Source organism: Drosophila takahashii, chromosome 2R (genome assembly GCF_030179915.1).
Source record: "Drosophila takahashii strain IR98-3 E-12201 chromosome 2R, DtakHiC1v2, whole genome shotgun sequence".
Classification (NCBI taxonomy): domain Eukaryota; kingdom Metazoa; phylum Arthropoda; class Insecta; order Diptera; family Drosophilidae; genus Drosophila; species Drosophila takahashii.
In genome coordinates, this window is record NC_091679.1 from 26840407 (window position 1) to 26857872 (window position 17466).

The 17466-nt window shown below is 40.7% G+C and overlaps 4 protein-coding genes and 2 long non-coding RNA genes across 9 annotated transcripts; 5 read left to right on the forward strand and 1 right to left on the reverse strand.

The window, feature by feature from the left end:
- The first annotated feature begins 150 nt into the window (after positions 1-150).
- Positions 151-1362, forward strand: LOC138912612 (uncharacterized). Of its 2 annotated transcripts, none has more exons than XR_011418172.1 (2): positions 151-303; positions 436-1362. It is a non-coding gene; the product is annotated as an uncharacterized lncRNA (long non-coding RNA). The 2 variants fall into 2 exon arrangements; XR_011418173.1 differs by having other exon boundaries at positions 446-1362.
- On the reverse strand, positions 1270-2704 carry LOC108056485 (uncharacterized). Of its 3 annotated transcripts, none has more exons than XM_070213754.1 (6): positions 2564-2704; positions 2416-2510; positions 2202-2358; positions 2026-2135; positions 1797-1832; positions 1632-1744 (listed from the first exon to the last, which is right to left on the reverse strand). In XM_070213754.1, the coding sequence occupies exons 1-4, from the start codon at positions 2661-2663 to the stop codon at positions 2065-2067; spliced, it is 423 nt and encodes a 140-aa protein (XP_070069855.1). In that variant the 5' UTR covers positions 2664-2704; the 3' UTR covers positions 1632-1744; positions 1797-1832; positions 2026-2064. The 3 variants fall into 3 exon arrangements, with proteins under 3 accessions (XP_016995785.2, XP_070069855.1, XP_016995784.2); XM_017140295.3 differs by having other exon boundaries at positions 1797-1850; XM_017140296.3 differs by lacking the exons at positions 2026-2135; positions 2202-2358; positions 2416-2510; positions 2564-2704 and adding exons at positions 1270-1362; positions 1422-1578 and having other exon boundaries at positions 1797-1961.
- Positions 2231-2758, forward strand: LOC138912611 (uncharacterized). Its single transcript, XR_011418171.1, has 2 exons — positions 2231-2372; positions 2437-2758. It is a non-coding gene; the product is annotated as an uncharacterized lncRNA (long non-coding RNA).
- A 3424-nt stretch (positions 2759-6182) lies between these two features.
- LOC108056496 (dynein light chain roadblock-type 1) lies at positions 6183-6819 on the forward strand. Its single transcript, XM_017140305.3, has 2 exons — positions 6183-6305; positions 6360-6819. Exons 1-2 carry the CDS (start codon positions 6285-6287, stop codon positions 6681-6683), a joined length of 345 nt encoding a protein of 114 aa, XP_016995794.1. The 5' UTR covers positions 6183-6284; the 3' UTR covers positions 6684-6819.
- Positions 6820-8872: 2053 nt separating this feature from the next.
- LOC108056484 (uncharacterized) lies at positions 8873-9365 on the forward strand. The gene is made up of 3 exons (XM_017140294.3): positions 8873-8992; positions 9054-9145; positions 9201-9365. The coding sequence occupies exons 1-3, from the start codon at positions 8908-8910 to the stop codon at positions 9363-9365; spliced, it is 342 nt and encodes a 113-aa protein (XP_016995783.2). The 5' UTR covers positions 8873-8907.
- Positions 9366-11378: 2013 nt separating this feature from the next.
- Positions 11379-12187, forward strand: LOC108056483 (uncharacterized). Its single transcript, XM_017140292.3, has 4 exons — positions 11379-11555; positions 11626-11717; positions 11775-11928; positions 11991-12187. Exons 1-4 carry the CDS (start codon positions 11450-11452, stop codon positions 12116-12118), a joined length of 480 nt encoding a protein of 159 aa, XP_016995781.2. The 5' UTR covers positions 11379-11449; the 3' UTR covers positions 12119-12187.
- The last annotated feature ends 5279 nt before the right edge of the window (positions 12188-17466 follow it).

The window sequence follows — 17466 nt, forward strand, 5'->3', positions numbered from 1 at the left end:
ATGAAAACATTTAAAAATACGAATAAGCTTTATACAGTTGATCGTAATACTTCGAGTCCACTGAACACTACGGCCGTGTTTGATTGCTATTAAAACAATTTGGTATACTCAAAAAGTGTATTTTTTATAATCAGACTTCTTTGAAATTCAAGTCAAGCCACTTTGCTTTCCATTAAAAAATAATTAATTTCTGTTTCTATAGTATTCCAAAATATTAGATTTTACCTTTAAAAAACTAAGAATTTGCCGACCATTTACTATTTTAGAATTCTGAAGAAAGCGTTCTGCTTGGTGTCGATCAAGGTTATTTTGGAGTTGGTTACGCTAGTTGCTTTTTGATTTGGATGTTTCAAGACATTTGACAAAAACAAAATAAATTTTATCTCATTTACAAATTGACTCAAAAAAATTGTTTTCATTATCGTGGTATTTCAGAATGGACAAGGTTGAAAGAAGATTGAAGAAGGGAAATGTCGATGGAGCTAGCAGTAAAACTCCCACTGATCCAACCCACCATGCTTCCTCAAGGGCTAAGCCGCGGCCCTTCAATTTCTTGAATACGACAACAGCATTAAGCTCGCCATTTTACCATGGACCCACTTGCTTTGGCGGCAGTTCAGCAAACAATCGTAGTTTGAGCCACCTCGACTTTACCGACAATTGGCACGGTGACGTGTTTAAATTTAAAGGAAGCTCTGTGGATACTTCTGGACATGTTAAGAGTGGTCAAGTTCTTAGGCAAGTGGATAATCAGTCTCATTTGGAGACCAAAGCCGCGAGAATATTAAAGCGTCGCCTTCTTGCGGTGTCCAAGCACTCGAAAGTAAAAGTTCAGCACAAGAACAAGATTAGTCCAGAAACATCAAAATGTTTTCGTTTGGAGCCCATCGAGGAAAAGGAGGAGCCACAGAATCGGCCACAGATCCATTCCAAAAACTGGTCGAACAATAAAACAAAGGAACGCTGCTTTCTCTTTATGGAGCCAATACCGCTGGCCCAGTTTAGATTGAAAAGTAATTACAACTTTTCCGCGCCTACTCCTTTGAAAAAATTGTTGATCATTGAGCCAAAAGGACTTAGCTTTTTATTTACGGAGCCCTTACCGTTAGCTCAGTTTAATTTAAGTCGCAATTACATATTTTCCCCACCAACTCCCTTACAATAAAACCTTTTAAATAGCAGAAGGGATCAGAGTAGTTTTTTATACATAACATTATTTGCCATTTTATTGTAAATCAAATATATGAAGTTTTTACCTAAAAACACTGCTTTAAAAAAACTTTAATAAAATTTATTCGTATTGCTCTTCTTGGAGTTCACGCCTATATGCATAAGGGAAGTACACGAACAAAAATATAAGGACTGCAAAATAAAAGACATCATTAAAGGGCTACTAAAAATACTGTCTTAATATGACTAACAAATATAAAATATCGTTAGGCTGCCAAAAAGAAGTAGTTGCTCTACATCTTTGTCCCTAAAGAAATGGCATGCAAACAATACTATTTTCAACATAATTAGAGCCACTCCGCAAAGCAATGAAGCTAATATCCAGATCAGCAACAAAACGCGGTTTTTCTAAAACAAAAGAAAAATAAATGTAACAATTTGTGTTTTTCACGATTACTTACTATTATTGCGCCCAAAATGAGAAGACCTGCGGATATCATTAAGATAATCCAGTACACAACTGCCGCTATCTTCCAGCGATTCCAATAATCCTCGGTACTCCAATTCACAGCAGCTAGAATTATAATCAAGAGCACTTATACAGTGTTAAATAATTAACATTTTACCTAGATCGCTGCACTGGAATCCTATTTCCAAACATCCTACAAAAATTGCCACCACTCCCATAAAGATGGAACAGTACCGGTGGTTTGCATTGCAGCACATTTTAATACATTGGAATTAATAATTTTCCATTTGAATACATGAGTATAATTAGATGACGGGGAATGGAAAGGTAACGAGATGCAGTTAGTTAGAAGAAATAATTTCTAGGATCTGTTTAAATATATTCACCATTGGTTTCGAAAAATGTTATTTCTGATCTACCAAAATTTATTCGTATTGCTCTTCTTCCAGGTCACGCCTATAGGCGTAAGGGAAGTACACAAACAAAAATATCAATACTGAAAAAGGAAAAGATATTGTTGTCATTAAAATGCTACTGAAAATTCAGTACCAAGTTGACTAACATATGAACAATATTATGGAACTGGCGCCAAAAATGTGATAGGCTAAATCAGGATTATTGGAAAAATAGCAAGCATAAACCACTATTTTTACAATGACCAGAACAACGCCGCCAATCAGTGAAACTACTATCCAGATCAGCAAGAGAAATCGGATTTTCTAGAATAAAATAGGTAAGGGTAAGCAAATTTTGAAATATATTTCAAGATAACTTGCCTTTAATGCGCCTACAATCAGAAGTACTGCTGCCATGATGATGAGGTTCCAGGTTACCACCATTGTCAAGGTCAACTTCTCTACACCAAGTGTGGCTACAAGTATAATTTCATTGTTCGTAGCTATGTTTCTTCACTATTGTAATTACCTAGTTGGTAGTACTTATATCCTGAATCCGCTAGTCCCGCAACAATCGCCACCACTCCGATAAAGACGCAGCAGTACTGGCGGCTCACATTGCAGCACATCTCAATATCTTTTGATCAATAATTTAAAATGTGAATAAATGAGTCTAAGAAAGCGACAGGGAAAGTAAAGATAACAAGATACGATGGTTTGTACATATGATAATAGTACTTATCACTTGCGTTTTTATGCAGTTTAAGATTGCTAATGATTTGACATTTAATACTAAGTCACTTTGGTTTGCATTGATAGTCGAACGAATTCAATTGGCAGCACAAAAGCTATACCCTGCATATGGAAAAAGGAACTCTATGGAATATGCAATTTTAATCAAACATCCTGGTAATTGAATCAACAGCTTGTGGCTGTTTGTGCATTTCGGGGGCAGCAGGGATTCCCTTCATCCTGCCAGGATTTTATCCTGATTCCCGAGTGAGTGTGTTCATTGAACGAATATTTTTACGAGTGGAGGGCATGAAAATGCCAGCATTTTAATTAAATTTTTCAAGCAATTCAAGCAAAGTTGCCAAAGGTTGACAGTGGGCGGGCGGGGGCGTGGCAGCTGCACTTTTGTTTTTTTTTTTTTTTGTTGACTGCACACGCCGAGAAGCGGCAACAAATGTGCAGAAAGTTTTCGCCCAGCTACGGGACTCCTGGGCTATTGGCAGTGGCAGTGGGTGGGAAGCAGGAGGCCATTAATTAACTAGAAATGCCATTTTCCACAATTATACGTTCGCCGACTATATAGAAATGTAAAAACTAATTACATTGCAATTTGCCAGCGTAATAGCCTGGGCCAGGCTCGTGTCTCCCCTCCTTTTTGCAAACTGCATGCAAAGCAAATTATGTGGCGCTGGAAGGGTTGGAGGTTGGGCGGATGGCGGACTAACAAGTTTCCGCGCTACTTCCTTGGAAATTCAAAATCAATGCAGAAAACGAAGGACACATCCTGGTGGCTCGGAAGTTTGTCCAAGCCCAGGCAGAGTCCTGCTCCCTCTTCTCCTGCGACTTGTAGTCCTGGCCAAGGACTCAGGTGTCCCTTTAAGCATGTGTGAGTGCTGCGGAGGCGTGGCACCGTATTATATTCTGCATGCAAGCCAATTGCAGGGCAAGCAAAGTGGGGACCATTGTGTAGGAACCCGAGGATCTGACATTCCAATATAATAGGGTTTTTACTACAGAGAGGTTTTATAGAGAACACACATAATGCATTAAATTTTTTACTGCATACTTTTAGACACCTTTCGAAGAAATTTTCAAACCCAAGGTAAGAAAAGCCGACTTGGACTTCGATTGACTTCGCCGATTAATGGGCAATATAATTTGCATCTGCGCCATCGTACTTAGCGGTTACTTAAGTCGGGTTTAATTTACCCTTAGTGCCCCGCAACACACACACAAAGCTTTTGTTGATACATTAGTTGTTGATATGTAGCTGTTGTTCGGGGCAACGGACAATTTGATTGATGTGGGATTTGCGGCAGTTGCCGGCACAAACGGTTCCGTCCACCGAAGGGGTCTTCCTGATGGGCCAATCTACTTACAGTGGTAATGCTCAGGTGGTAATACTTTTGGCCAAGAGAAACCAAAGTGCAATTGAATATTCACAGGCGCGTACTTGGTTGGCCTGCAAATAAATAAACAGGAATTCAAGAAAAATTACCTTTAAGTAACTATAAAAAATATCGATTAAAATTACTATCTTTATCTTATTGCCTAAATAGATTCCTTTAAAAGTTCAGAATAATAATAACGTATTAAGGTACCTCCTCAAAAGCTAATGCTACCTATGTTATGTTGGTGCAACTTCTTAAACGAGCCCCATTACTCGAGCCCGAGTAAATGACGTCGTAATAGAGAGGAGTTCGAGACCAGTTAACCTTTCCCAAATTCCGTCAGCCAAACGAGGTGAATTTTAGCCATCATAAGCCCGATTGTCCGACTGACGGCAGCCCGGGAAGAAGTTATGACTACAATTTGCGCTAAACCAAAGCAAACCAAACAATTTGTGGTCGCCTCTAATGCACTCACATATAACATGGCTCTTGGACTCCTCTTGCCAATAATTACGCAGGGGAGCGCGGGGGGATGGGACGTAAATTATGTGTGCAAGTTGTGCGTAAAGTTCGGGCAATGCTTAAACTTTAGCGCCGTTCCTTGGGCACGGACAAAGGGATAGGGATGGAGATCCGGCTCGGAGGACCAGTGTTTCGGGGCACCAGGATGGCCGCTGACAAAGTGGCTGCACTTCCACTTCCCTTCGATGTCATAAAGTTTATCAGAGGAAGCCGCTCCTCGGCAGCCAGCCGCTTTTGGACCCCATGTGCACCAAGCTCTGTGCTCCATTGTGCCGGCTCCTTTCTATACTTTATGGCATATTATTGGCATAAACATGGCGACGTGCAGTTGGTGGAAGCTCAGTTCGGGCTCAGACCTCGGCTGACTGCAAGGTGCAAGCTGAAAATTGCGTGATTTATTCGATGTGTCAGACAAAGCGTTCAATTAGCGACTTAAATTGCGAGCCAAGGAGGCCTAGACAACAAAAGCGGGCCCACGGATTTCCAGCTCCGAGCCGAACCTCTGACCCAGTTCTCCGGTTGACAGTCAAAAGTCGAATCATATAAAATATGGCCGAGGGTTCCTTATAATGTCCCTGCCCCACATTAATATACTTTATGTGCGTGTGTGTGCTTTTGGGCCCGGCAATTGCGCAGGGCCTGCCGAAACATTTAGCACAATTTGCGCCACATTGCTCCCAATAACAATGCCTCATCTTCGTCGATCCAGAGCCGCATCGCAATGGACCATTATTGATGAGTCCGAGTGCCTCTAAATTATCAATTGACCATAAATTTGCTCATTACGTTCGCTTCTCCGGTTCGGGGTATTTTCATTCAAGTTTCCATCCTCTTGACTTCAGCCAAGTCAAGTCTAAGGTTTTGCGCGTCTGCCGAAACGCTTAGCGTTTAACCTGAAACGACTGGACGTCTCATCATCATTTGCCATTGTTGGATTGGATTGGCCGAGGACGAAGCTTTAACTGTGGCTCTTGGACTCCAGCCGAGTTTGGCTGACTGGGCTTTTAAATAACTTTTTTATATGCGCTCTCGCTCGAACGGCGAGTTATTGGCATTTGGTCCCCGATGCGAGATGCGCGATGCGGTTATGGCCGCCCGGCAAATTGTTGTTTACAGCTGTCGGGTGTTGGTATTTCATGGCCCTGCTCCTCGCTGCACCGCTATAATTGCACTTTATGCTCTGGGAGCGCACCTCGAAACTCTAAACTCGAAAGTGGGCCGTCCACGATGCTTGGCAGCTGAGTTAGGAGCCGATTACAACCGGCCGCAGAGTTAGAGCCACCTTTGGCAAATAACTCCCGCTTAATTTGGCCCTGCTCGACATCGGGCTAAATCATCTAATGCCCGTGATTATGACGTCACAGGGATGATACGCGCGCAATTTATTACTGTTTGTCCTCATGGCTGCAAATAACGGAGTTAAAATATTTTAGTGCCAGTTTATTGCAATTATATCGAATAAAAAATTCCAGGGAAATGCCAAACATTGCATTGCAAAATATACTTTTAAAAATAATTAGAAAAAAGAATCTAAGCAGCCAAGGAAATAGTTATTTAGAAAATAAATCAAATACATAAGTCAACTCTCGAAAAAGTATATTAAAAATGGAAGTAGCAGAGGTGGATGTAAGTTGAATTTATTTATTTGCTTTAACATCAAATCATCCCAAAAACCGGCAGCCAAAACGCACTAAAAGTTATGTGGAGGAAGCCTTTCGTCTCTTAAAAGAGAAGCCGGGCGTGGAGGACATTTTGATCATGAATCACTCGGGTGTTCCGGTAAAAACGTCGATGGATCGTCAGGAGAGCCTACAGTACGCCTGTCTATATGACAACTTGCGGGAAAAGTGTCAGGCATTCCTATCCAAATTGGAGCCAGCACAAACGTTGACCTTCTTGAGAGTCCGTACCAAATACCACGAGGTGCTCATTACACCAGATGCCAAGATCACTGTTTTAGTGGTCCAAAATGCCAAAGATACTTTCATAAACATGAAGAACTAGCACTATTCCTTCTGTTGTAAGATATAATTCATGGTGGTCATTGCTGTTCATCTCCAACTAACCAAACAGTAATAAAAAATGAATGAAGATGGTTCGATTTCAAACTGCAAGCCATTAAAGAGCATTTAAAATCTAATAGTTTAGTTTTGATCAATATTATGGGGAATAAACATAAATCTTTTTAACTTTAAACGTTTTCAAAATATTCTTGAATGATTTCAATAAAAACAAAAATCATGAAGATATAAAATCTGAAAAAACATTTGTAGTGTTTCAAATGAATATGCGAAGATGACTCATTGGTGAACACTTCTTCAGTTTGAGCCATGTTGACCCAACAAGTGGCTTTCTGTCTGCCAAACATCCGCATCCGAAGCGCTCCACGTTTTGGCCCCCGAGATTAACATATCACGTCGCCACAACATTTCACAAGCTCCGCGATCCGCTGATCCTCGTCCGCGTCCACGTCTTCGGCTCCACCCGCTCTGAAAGCACTTGAGTGGCAGCTGCAAATCAGCGCGAAACCTTTTCCCCTTTTTCGCAAGGGGGCGCTTGTAATATTTAACACCGTCTGAATTTTAATGCGCCTTTTGACTGCCGTTCACAGCTGACAATGGTGTGCGCCTAATGGCCAACTAATATGCGCAGAATCACTTGGCAGCCGAGTCTCGAACTCGATCCTCAGATCCAGTTGGGCTGGAACTGGGATTGGGTGCCAATGCCCGTTGCCAAGATCGTGCAGCTTTGGGGAACCTGGTCTGTGTTGCAACACCTTCTTGCGGAGGAGCCACAGACCGATCACGTCACGAGTTTCCCGCCTGTAGAGTGAATGATAGAGGGAGAGACAAGGGGAGAAGGTGTCAATAACTTTCAAATGCCTGCCCAGGATATGCATTATATTATTATAATGCCGCCAGTCCGCTCCATTCGTCTCCGGCAAAATTTATGCATTTTTGAAGTTTTAATAATGTAGCTCGTTAGCCACGGTTTGTTAAACTTTGTTTTCATTTTCACTTGGCTTCACTTCAAGGGACCAACAGCAGCGGTGAAGGGGCTGCGACTGTGAGTTGGGGCAGCTGCACCCGCTCCACATCGAGGCCCCCAACATCCAGGCATCCATGTAGCTATGCGGCCACACCGTAAACACAATCACACAATATCCCCCATCACGTGTGCCTGTCTTCACTCCACTCAGACTGCAGTTTTTGTTTTCAATATGCGAGTCGTGAATTTGCCCCGGGTCCTTTTCCACTTTTCAGCTGTATCCAGCGCCGTTGCCGCTGTTACTGTCAGCTATTTGTTGCCGTTGGTCATATTGCAGTTGGAGTCGGACCATGGCGCCTTGCCAGCAAAATCGACAAACCAGCCAGCCAACCAACCAGCCAACCAACCAACCAGTCAGCCAGTCAGCCCGACACCCGTTTGATAAACGAACAAAAGTGAAAACACATTTTGCATTCGGCAGCTCCTGCTTTGCATAACTCTCAAGGATGTTCGAGGGCTTGCATTCGAATTAGCAATGCACCAGTGGAATGTTGCCGTTCGAGGGGTCTTAATATCAAATATACACAACCAAAATCTTATCTTTGGTTTTGATTATCACGTAAAACTTTTAGACCCAGACTGGATCCTTACTAAAAAATGAATTAAAAACCACAAAAAAAAATTAAAAATACTCCTTAGTTTTCTTCAGAACGCAAAACAACTTTTCACAATGTCATTATAATGTCATAACATACAATTTCTTGTTGTGTACAAAGATTAATTTAAAATTAACGTTCGCTGTTAAATCTGCATTTCAGGACAGAGAAATGCTTGAGCGGATTACCCCTAGCTGCAGGTTGATTGTCGAAATCTCGACCAATTTACCTATTTCGCAACCTGAGTTCCCCCAGCACATATTTGATTGAGTAATCCAATAAAATGCCATTCCATACGCCACAAAGGGAGAATCATGCAGACGCAGTTAGCCAAATCACAGCCGCCGGCATCGGTCTCAGTATGGCCATATATCTGGTCATTAGGCGAAATGGACAAGTCGTGAGTTGGTGTTAAGTGCCAGACAACTAAAATTAGTTTTCATTTGTTTGCCAGAAGTATGGATGGAATTCATTAGGTGAAAATCTTTGATGGATACATTTAAGAGAGTTATTAGAAGTGGAATTTAGGCATTTATAAGAGGAGTTACTTTAGAATTCAATGTCAAACCTTATTTTTTCCTAAAATGTGCAGTAAAGATAAATTGCATATTTTGTGGATTTTAGTGGGTGTGGTTTGCGTGACCATTTCAATAGGACTCCTGAGACATGGTATATGATTGTGGCTCCTCTAAAATTTCATAATTTATTATTTATAATAAGTATTATTCAGTATTTAACGTCAGCACACTCGATATTTTATTCGTCACTCCGGTTGTTTTGGTTATTGGATTTGCGTATACCATAAAAATGATGTCCGATGTGGTAATAAACTGCAATAATTCTGTGATTAATTTAGTAAGCGTTTAACTTTTTTTAGGAACATATACATTTAGCGCTCCTGGCAATTTTTTTCATACCAATTAGCTGTACATTCGAATTTGTGTTAAGGATAAGATCACTACTAACAGACTGGAGCTCGCTAAAAATATTGTGGAAAATCATTGGCATTTTGCATCTGACATTTTTAATAGGTAAGAAGTGATTTCATTTCTATAAGCAATTAACTAATTTTAATAGTATTTCCTTCCTTATGGGTTCTGTTTACTGTGTACTTTTATTATGAGACAAATGGTACCTGAACTCATTCGGCTGATAAATGATTTTCGACTGGGGTTTGTGTAAAACATTTTCAGAATGCCCAGGCCAACAAATATGACAATAAGCAGTTGATAAAGTTGCTCTTCCATTCATCACCAACGTGATTAGCTGAGAATTTGAAGCCGAACTTCTAATGAATGAAAATCATTGGAAAGTTTGCCGCTGGCAAGCCTCGCTAATAAGACACATTGTCTAGCCAAAGGATCTGGTCGAACCGAAAGGTAAGTTTTCAAAATACAAGCGGCAAGGAGACGGGTTCTTTTCCTCCTCCCACGCTTGTTTTTCCTTGTTATTGTTGTCGTAAGTTTGGCAACTTGCTCGCTTCCTTGGGCTAACCGAAGCACATTACAACTAATACACTCAGACGATGTACCCAAAAGTTTGCTAGCGTCGCACAAAGAGCATAATTACCAACAACATGGAAAAATCGGGAAAATTCAGTGAAAAGGGGAGAGGCGGCAACTTTTCCACAAAATTATTTGCGGTCGCAAGGCGAAACTTTGACATAAAGAAAAGTTTGCGCAAACCGACTTAAAGAAAATTATAATTACACGCACAGTCAGCCAAATAGTCCAACTTTTGGGGCCCGGCTTTGCTTCTTCGGGCTCGCACTCGTCTTTGGTTTCGGTTTTCGGAAAATTCTGTAATTGCCGTTAGTTTTCGAAGTTTTCAATTCGCAATTTGTTCGCCAGGACAACTGGCAGACAAACAAGAACAGCAAATTATGGTAAAATATGCAAAGCAAAAAAAAGGGGAGCTCAGAGCTGAGAAATTCTAGGGAACCATGAAAATTGGAGAATATAATTAGTCCACCTGCCCACCCACTCCCCCAAGGTAAGCCCACACAAAGCTCGACAAAGAGCCCGGAAAAACTGAGCTGCCCAGATTGAATTACGTGCTCTCCTCATTGACGTGCCTTTGGCTTTTCCCTAGTTTTTCGGCTAGTTTGGATTTTCTGCCTAACTTTATAATTGGCGAGGGCAATTAAAAAAAACTTAAGGAGGGGTCAAAAGCAGGTTAAATAATTTCCTTACACTTCTATATTCTTTTCGAAATCTATAGCTAGCTTTAATTTAACAACTGCATTGCAATGGTTCAAGGGATAACATAAAGAAAACTAAAATCTTCAATGTTCTTGAATTTTTGGAAAATATTTCAAATATTTTTAATTCATGCTTTGAATGATTCCTACTTCTCATACTTATTCTCCTTTGTTACACGTTGCTTACCTCCCCAAAGTCAAGTGTGTTTTAATTTTTTACACTCAAACCCCCGACCGTTGACCTCTCCCTAGCAAACGCCCGCCGTCGACTGTTATTCCCATTTTAATTTGCACATGGACCCGAGGTTATCCCTGGTCCGACCCTTGGTCACTCTGTCCGCCCTTCGGGATGAAGGGAGTTTCATTTATTTAATGCATGCACAATTTCCTAGACACTTTAAAGGCGACTTTTGATTTCCAATCCCCCATTCGCTGGGCGGGGGCTTAATGTGGCGGCAGGCTTTCCACAAAGCCAGCTGGGCGGCTTTATAGAGCGGCAAAGGAAATAAATATAGACGGTCCCGGCAGCAGACGAAAATAAAAACAGTCTAACAAAGGGATTTTCGCGCTTTTCTTTCAGATAACTGAGCTCGGGGGATGGTCTAGCTTTACGGTGAAGATTGCACTTTTCCGGCTGCTAAATTTCAATTAAGTTTGGGTTTGAGACAATCCCAAACAAGAATAAACTCAAATTATTTCAAAGTATTTTTGTTAGGAAAGTTTTAGAAATTTGTAAATTAAAATCAGAAATATCCCATTTGAGTTGTATTTAAAATTATAATTATTTAATTTTAAATATTTTATTAATATTTTTTGTAAGTTTAAGTTGAAGTTTAGAAATCATCGCATTCTTGAATTTTCTGTTAAATTTGGTGTCAAAAATGTCAAAATGTATATATTATAAAAATAAGTGATAGAGAAGTACAATGTGCAAATTTTGTCGCCAGGATCAGTCTTCTCGAATGACATGCGGTATTTTGGCCATCGCAGCAATAATAGTTTGTGTCATAGTTATAGCATATATGTCTACCCGTAAATAAACCTTATATATTAATAGCTCAAAATTCAGTAACAATCTTTAACTGTTTTTATTTATGTGCAGGCGACCATTTTGGCTTGTACAACAAAATTTATTTGGGGGCAGCCTGCTTTGGACTTTTAGCTGCAATATGTCTTCTGATTGGTGCTATAATGGTGTAAAGACTCCGCTGCTGTCTTACAATTAATACCAATAATTGTCTTTATTTTTAGGAGAATCGCTTTCTCGTATGGATCTGGATAGCAATAATGCTCGCAGTGCTTGTGACAGTCATGACTGTACTGATTATCAGGCTGTGCAGAAGCTGGGATTTCCTTGGTGACATAGGAAAAGTGTATAACATTGTTGGTTTAATAATTGGTCCATGTGAGCTATTCGAAATGGAAAAAAAATGGCCCATAAACTCTAACGGACTTGATTATTTTCAGGTTTATGTTTGTATGGCCTTTATCAGACGATGTTGTATTCGTTGCATTTGAGAAAAAGAAGAACTGAAGGGCATCAACATAATTGGCTGTATGTTCTGAGGGGCTGTGGACTGTTCCTTTTTTTGTAAATCTGTCTGTGTATTTTCCGAAATAATTTAAAAAGTTATACAATTCTGTCTGTTGATTGATAAAACAAACTGTCCCTTATATTGGATATGAATTTTCGCCCGAGCTGCAGGGCGGGGCTCACATATTCCTCCGATTTCATTGAGGCATGGACCAACAGTCTGGAAGCGAAATCAATGACAGAAATATGAAATGAAAATATAATTGGTAATTTATTGTGTCTACAGATCGTTGCTGCAAAATGCGAGCAAGCCAAGTAAAATAATAAATGCACATATTCGTTTGAGCTCGCCTGGATATGCATATCCATATCCACATTGCCAGTGCAGTGTGTTTACAGGCTCAGGAAAGTGGTGCGGGTGCTGCGTCATGGGCCTGCAACTCCTGCAGCTCCACTCCGGCGCTCCACTTTGTGCCGCGAAATCCACTCGAGTGCGCACCAATAAAAACAATAAAAATTGTGCCATAATAAAAAGCGCAGCGCACAAAGAGCAAAAAACACCCGAGCCGCCCAAATAAATCACACAACTTTGCAGACAAGGGATCCCCCAAGAGTCGAGCTTCGGGCTGGATGCACAGGGAAAATCGTTTTGGATCTAATATTAAAGGAATTACATTTTATGTCAAAACTGGATGATATTCTTAGATATTTTAAAGGAGATAATTTATACTTTTGCATTTTTTTGATAAATAAATATTTTATTATTGAACAATTTCTTAAAGTGTTGCTCTGCAGGCGCCTGCTTTGACTAAGAGCGAATGCGATGAATTGGATGGACTTTAGCATTGGTTCTTCACAGTTGAGTTAACATTTAAAACAAATAAAAGCTTCATGCACGAAGATGAGTTATTAACATAATTATAAAACCTTAAATGGTTGCCAATGACTAGATTGAATTAAAAAGTAATTTAATAAATATCAGATTTTTATATGATGGTTAAAGATTAAGCAAATAAGATAATACTTTAATGCATTCCGATCCTTAAAACTCAAATCTTTTTTGCCCTGCGGATTAAAATTATTAATTTTTTAGCTATCTCTCTGTTGTACAATAGCCAGGGTCATTGATCAAACAAACCAGCGATGTGTTGTCTTACCAATTTTTTGGCATAGCTCAGCTCAAAGTTTTTCGGCCACGATAACGAACTCAACAATGGCCAATAACAGACCGCGCTTTGATTTCTATAAATCAACAGTCGCTACGCAAACTGTCAAGGCAATGGGAAAAACTTTCCATTTTCCGGCGCTGGCGGCGGCTGCTTTTGTTCGCAAAACGCAGTGCACTTGGCGATAAATCAAAGCCCAGATCGCCCGGCAGATCAAAAGCCGCCAAGCGATCTGCAGGCCACGAGCATCGTACCGAAGGAATCCAAAGTATTTCGCGGGGAAGTCGAGGGGCAGCAAACAATATTGTCAAACCTCGAGCGACCTGTTCGCCCGACTAACGAACAGCGCACTGTTCGTTCATTAACGCCATTAAACCAATTTTGACATTTTAATTAAGAATGTGCAACATTGCGTATGCGCATTCTGAGCTGCCAGCCAAGGTCAGGATCATAGATCATAGGCGAGCGCTTATCGCCGTCTACAAGGAACGGCAACAGCAACAGAAGCCCGCTAACAGCGGCATCGCAACACGGCTTCATGGCTTATCGGCCATATCGGTCGCCAGCATCTGCATTTGGCCATGTCCTGCGGCGAGCAGTGCGACAAGGCCAAGAAATTTGCATTTACCAGACTGTCGCCCACTTAATTACGCAGCAACGCAACAGTTGCAGTCGCTGCCGCTGTTGCTGCCGCAGTCGCCGGCGTTGCAACAGCATGTTGCACACTAACAAGCTTGCCTTGGAGGCAGAGCTCTTCGGCAGGAATCCAGCCTAGCCACGGGGCACCCGACAAAAGAACGCAGAAGGAATGGAAAAAATAACGCTGTGAGTAAGCCACTATGAAAAGTCTTGTTAAAAAAAATACATTTTTAACAGACGGATTTTATAAGTGAAATCAATCTTACAAATTGTGCCATCTGCAATATATTTGGATATTTAGCTACAGATCTAGAAGAAAGTTAACATTATAAAGAAAGTTAATTTTAGTCTGTTCTCAAATGTAATCTCTAAAACTTCAAATCCAAACGATTTCTAGGTTTGGATAGATGGAACAATTCATGGTCACTCTTTAAAAATATAACTATTTTAATTGAATAAAGCCCTTTTTTCCCTGGTGACCTAAAACAAATTTATTCTTGACTTAAAACGAAATCATAAGATATATTTATAAGATCTATTATAAATGTTAAATATTTCAATAATTTTTTATTGACTAAAAGAAGGGTTTTTTAGAAAATTTAACTGACAAATTTTTAAGGTGCACTTAAATCGGCGACATTGTGTATCTAGAAATATTTCGCAACAAATTATTCAACACTTTGCATGCACACCAAATGGCTGTGAGGATGGAGGGGACTTGGCGATGAACATGGACAACATGAGGCGACGGCGACCCTCTGCCCCCGACTCGACTCAATGCCCACTCCGGAATCCGGATCGGATCGGATGGGATCGCCCATCCCCATCTCCCAGTCCCTTTAGCCCTGTCAGCGTCTTGTCTCCGCTGCGCACTGCTGTTTGTCATTTCCTTCGGCTGCGGCTTGTTAAGTGCAGTTGGAATTTGCCATATTGCCACAGTTGCATCCAGCGGATGACAGGCGATGGGCTGCAAGGCGGTAGCTGGTTGGGGCAAGAGTAAATCATGCCAATTTAAATGAGTGCAACCTGCGTTTTGACACTTGTCATTGTCATGGGCCCCGAATGTGGCCTCCGTTTGATGGCCACTCCGTGATCCGCAGACTGCATGACGTCGACTACATCCAGACCCAAGCTGCACAGAAAAATATACTTTTAAATAGAAAGATAATTAGACAAGTCGAAATATAATAAGTTATTATTAATAACTTTATTATTTACTTAATATTTAACAAGTGAAATACGTTTTTTAATAATCAAGTAAACCAATATTATTTTGTTTAAATTAAATTATGGACTTTAAGTTTTTAAGTTTTTGATACTGAACTCTTGAAAGACCTGCCAATAAAATATGATTTTTTTATTTTAAGTATGTTTAGCTCTGTTTGAGCTATTCATTAAATCAAATAATATGGTAATTTTTCTTAGTGCTTGAAGAAGTCCCCATCATTGTCACCGGAAATGTTGCACTTGTCGTCGGCCTGGCGGCTGCATTAATCAGCTTGCATTTATGGCCTGCTGATTGAGTAATGACACCGGGGACTGGGATCCCACTTCTCCGACACCCACGATTCCAGCGATCTGCGTCCTAGTCATTAAATTGTTATAGCTTATTTATCTTTGGACCGGGAGTGGTCACCATGGTCACCAGACCTTGGCTCTTAACATCGCTAATCCCACTTATGCAACTTTGTTGAGCACATTTGCAACTGTCTAAAAAGCTTAACTCAGGGACAATGTATTGTCTGCTTATTTTGAATAGAGTGACTGTAAGTCCTGATAGATGAATTTAAAATACAGATTGAATTCCTTTAAAATAAATAGAATCTAATAATTACGAAAATAATAACTAATACAAATCTAAACATCATTGGATGATTTAAGCAAGAATGAAATGTTCTTTCTTCAAAAATGATTGAGGTCTAATTCAAAGCAATTGAAAAATTAAATGCAAATCACATGATTATTACTCCAGTTCTCCACTCAAGACCTCACTGAATGTGAAATAAGGAATCCAGAGGAGAAGTCTCGATATCCACTTGCATCTCGAGTGGATTTCGCAGTTCATCTGATTGGTGGGCTGCTGAATGCTAAGTTGACGCTTTGATCTTGTCTTGGGCGTAAATCTGGTGATGCGCTTTTGAGATTAAATGTCATTTGTGCGGCGCTGAAGCTGAAGATGGCCATTTTCGTCTCCGATGTCTCTGGGTCCCAGAACTATGTCCTGGATGGAGGCATGCACTTTCAGCAACGACAACAACACGGGCACCTGTTCATTAAGCGAGGGGAAATTATAGTGCGCCGAGTGCAGTAAACAAATGTAATCGACATCCTGTGTAGGCCACAAAGGATGCCGCCGGCAATCGATGAGTGGGAGGGGCAGGGGCCTGGGAAGGAGAACGGGAAGGGGGAATGGAGAAGGGCGCCTTCGTGGCTAACAAAAGGAGGAGACATCAACTTACACACAAGCGGTTGAAATGAACTGGAACTCAAAGACAAACAGGAAAAGCGAACCACGGAGTCCTCGGCCTCAGCACGGCACACAAAACAAATAATAAACACAAGCATTTTTGATTTAGCATGAAATTTAAATGACCCACCGCACAAACACACAAATATAAGAATTCAGGAATACTGAAATACGAAAATACTGGGGAGGCAGATAAAGGAGCTGCTGCAGCTCGAGACTTCACTTTGCGTTTTATTGTCAGGGCGCGCAAATATTGTCAAAAGACTTTTGAGCCGAGTGGATGGGGTCTCCACTCAATCATACACGTGGAAAAAAATATTCAGAAATACAAAGGAATACATTAATTTCTAACGCCATCTTCTGAAGGTTTTATGACAAACTTTTTATGATGGAATTATATTTGCATAATAGAAAAGTTTAACGTTAATGTCTCCCTTTTTCATGTAATCGGTTGAATCTAAAATAGGATTTAAAAATGTAAGAGAAATGAAATCACAAGACTTTCAAATATTTTATACATGACTTGTAAAATTAAATTTATCTAAAACACACTAAAAACAATTTTATTTCAGTGACTTTAATACTTTCTAAACCTTTTAAAATATTAAAATATACTTTTCTCCCAGTGCACTTTGCCAGACATTCCCATTTGCATCTCTCGTTGCAGCGACGGAAGCGCCAGCGAAGAGTAAAAGATGCCGACAAAACAGGGAAAGATGGGCCCAGGTTCTGGACTTTGGTCCCAGGTCCCTGATGCCCCGTTTCCCTGTTTTCCTATCCCCTACACTCCCTATCCCCTGTCCCAAGACCCTTGAGCCCGGTCCTGTTTTGTTTGTCCCGGCGCTTCGAGTGTCCCCTAGACGGCGCAGAGAGCACTTGTTTGGATTTATATTTCGGTTTGCTTAGGTCCGAGGAGCCGGCTAAAGTGCCAGGCAATCAAAAACAAATTATGAGTGCTACAATTTGCCCGGGGAATGCGGATCGTAATGGGATCGAAATGGCCATTGGAGTGGGTATCCTCCTTATCGCCATCGCCGCCTTATCAATGTTTATGGGGGCAGCTAATGCACTTGGCGTGCAGTTGCCTTTGGCGTTGGCATTGAACTTTCTCGGCAGCGAGAGGAATGGTGCCTAAAA

Bases quoted from the DNA above. Each gene is read 5' to 3' on its own strand.
- LOC108056485 (XM_017140296.3), bottom strand. From the start codon at position 1,896: ATGTGCTGCAATGCAAACCACCGGTACTGTTCCATCTTTATGGGAGTG. The intron at 1,745-1,796 runs GTAAAATGTTAA...TTATAATTCTAG, and splicing joins ATTCCAGTGCAGCGATCTAG to CTGCTGTGAATTGGAGTACC. The intron at 1,363-1,421 runs GTTAGTCATATT...TTTATTTTGCAG, and splicing joins CCTAACGATATTTTATATTT to TCCTTATATTTTTGTTCGTG.
- LOC108056484 (XM_017140294.3), top strand. From the start codon at position 8,908: ATGTGCAGTAAAGATAAATTGCATATTTTGTGGATTTTAGTGGGTGTG. The intron at 8,993-9,053 runs GTATATGATTGT...AGTATTATTCAG, and splicing joins AATAGGACTCCTGAGACATG to TATTTAACGTCAGCACACTC. The intron at 9,146-9,200 runs GTAATAAACTGC...AACTTTTTTTAG, and splicing joins TAAAAATGATGTCCGATGTG to GAACATATACATTTAGCGCT.
- LOC108056496 (XM_017140305.3), top strand. From the start codon at position 6,285: ATGGAAGTAGCAGAGGTGGAT. The intron at 6,306-6,359 runs GTAAGTTGAATT...AAAAACCGGCAG, and splicing joins TGGAAGTAGCAGAGGTGGAT to CCAAAACGCACTAAAAGTTA.
- LOC108056483 (XM_017140292.3), top strand. From the start codon at position 11,450: ATGTGCAAATTTTGTCGCCAGGATCAGTCTTCTCGAATGACATGCGGT. The intron at 11,718-11,774 runs GTGTAAAGACTC...CTTTATTTTTAG, and splicing joins TTCTGATTGGTGCTATAATG to GAGAATCGCTTTCTCGTATG. The intron at 11,929-11,990 runs GTGAGCTATTCG...GATTATTTTCAG, and splicing joins TGGTTTAATAATTGGTCCAT to GTTTATGTTTGTATGGCCTT.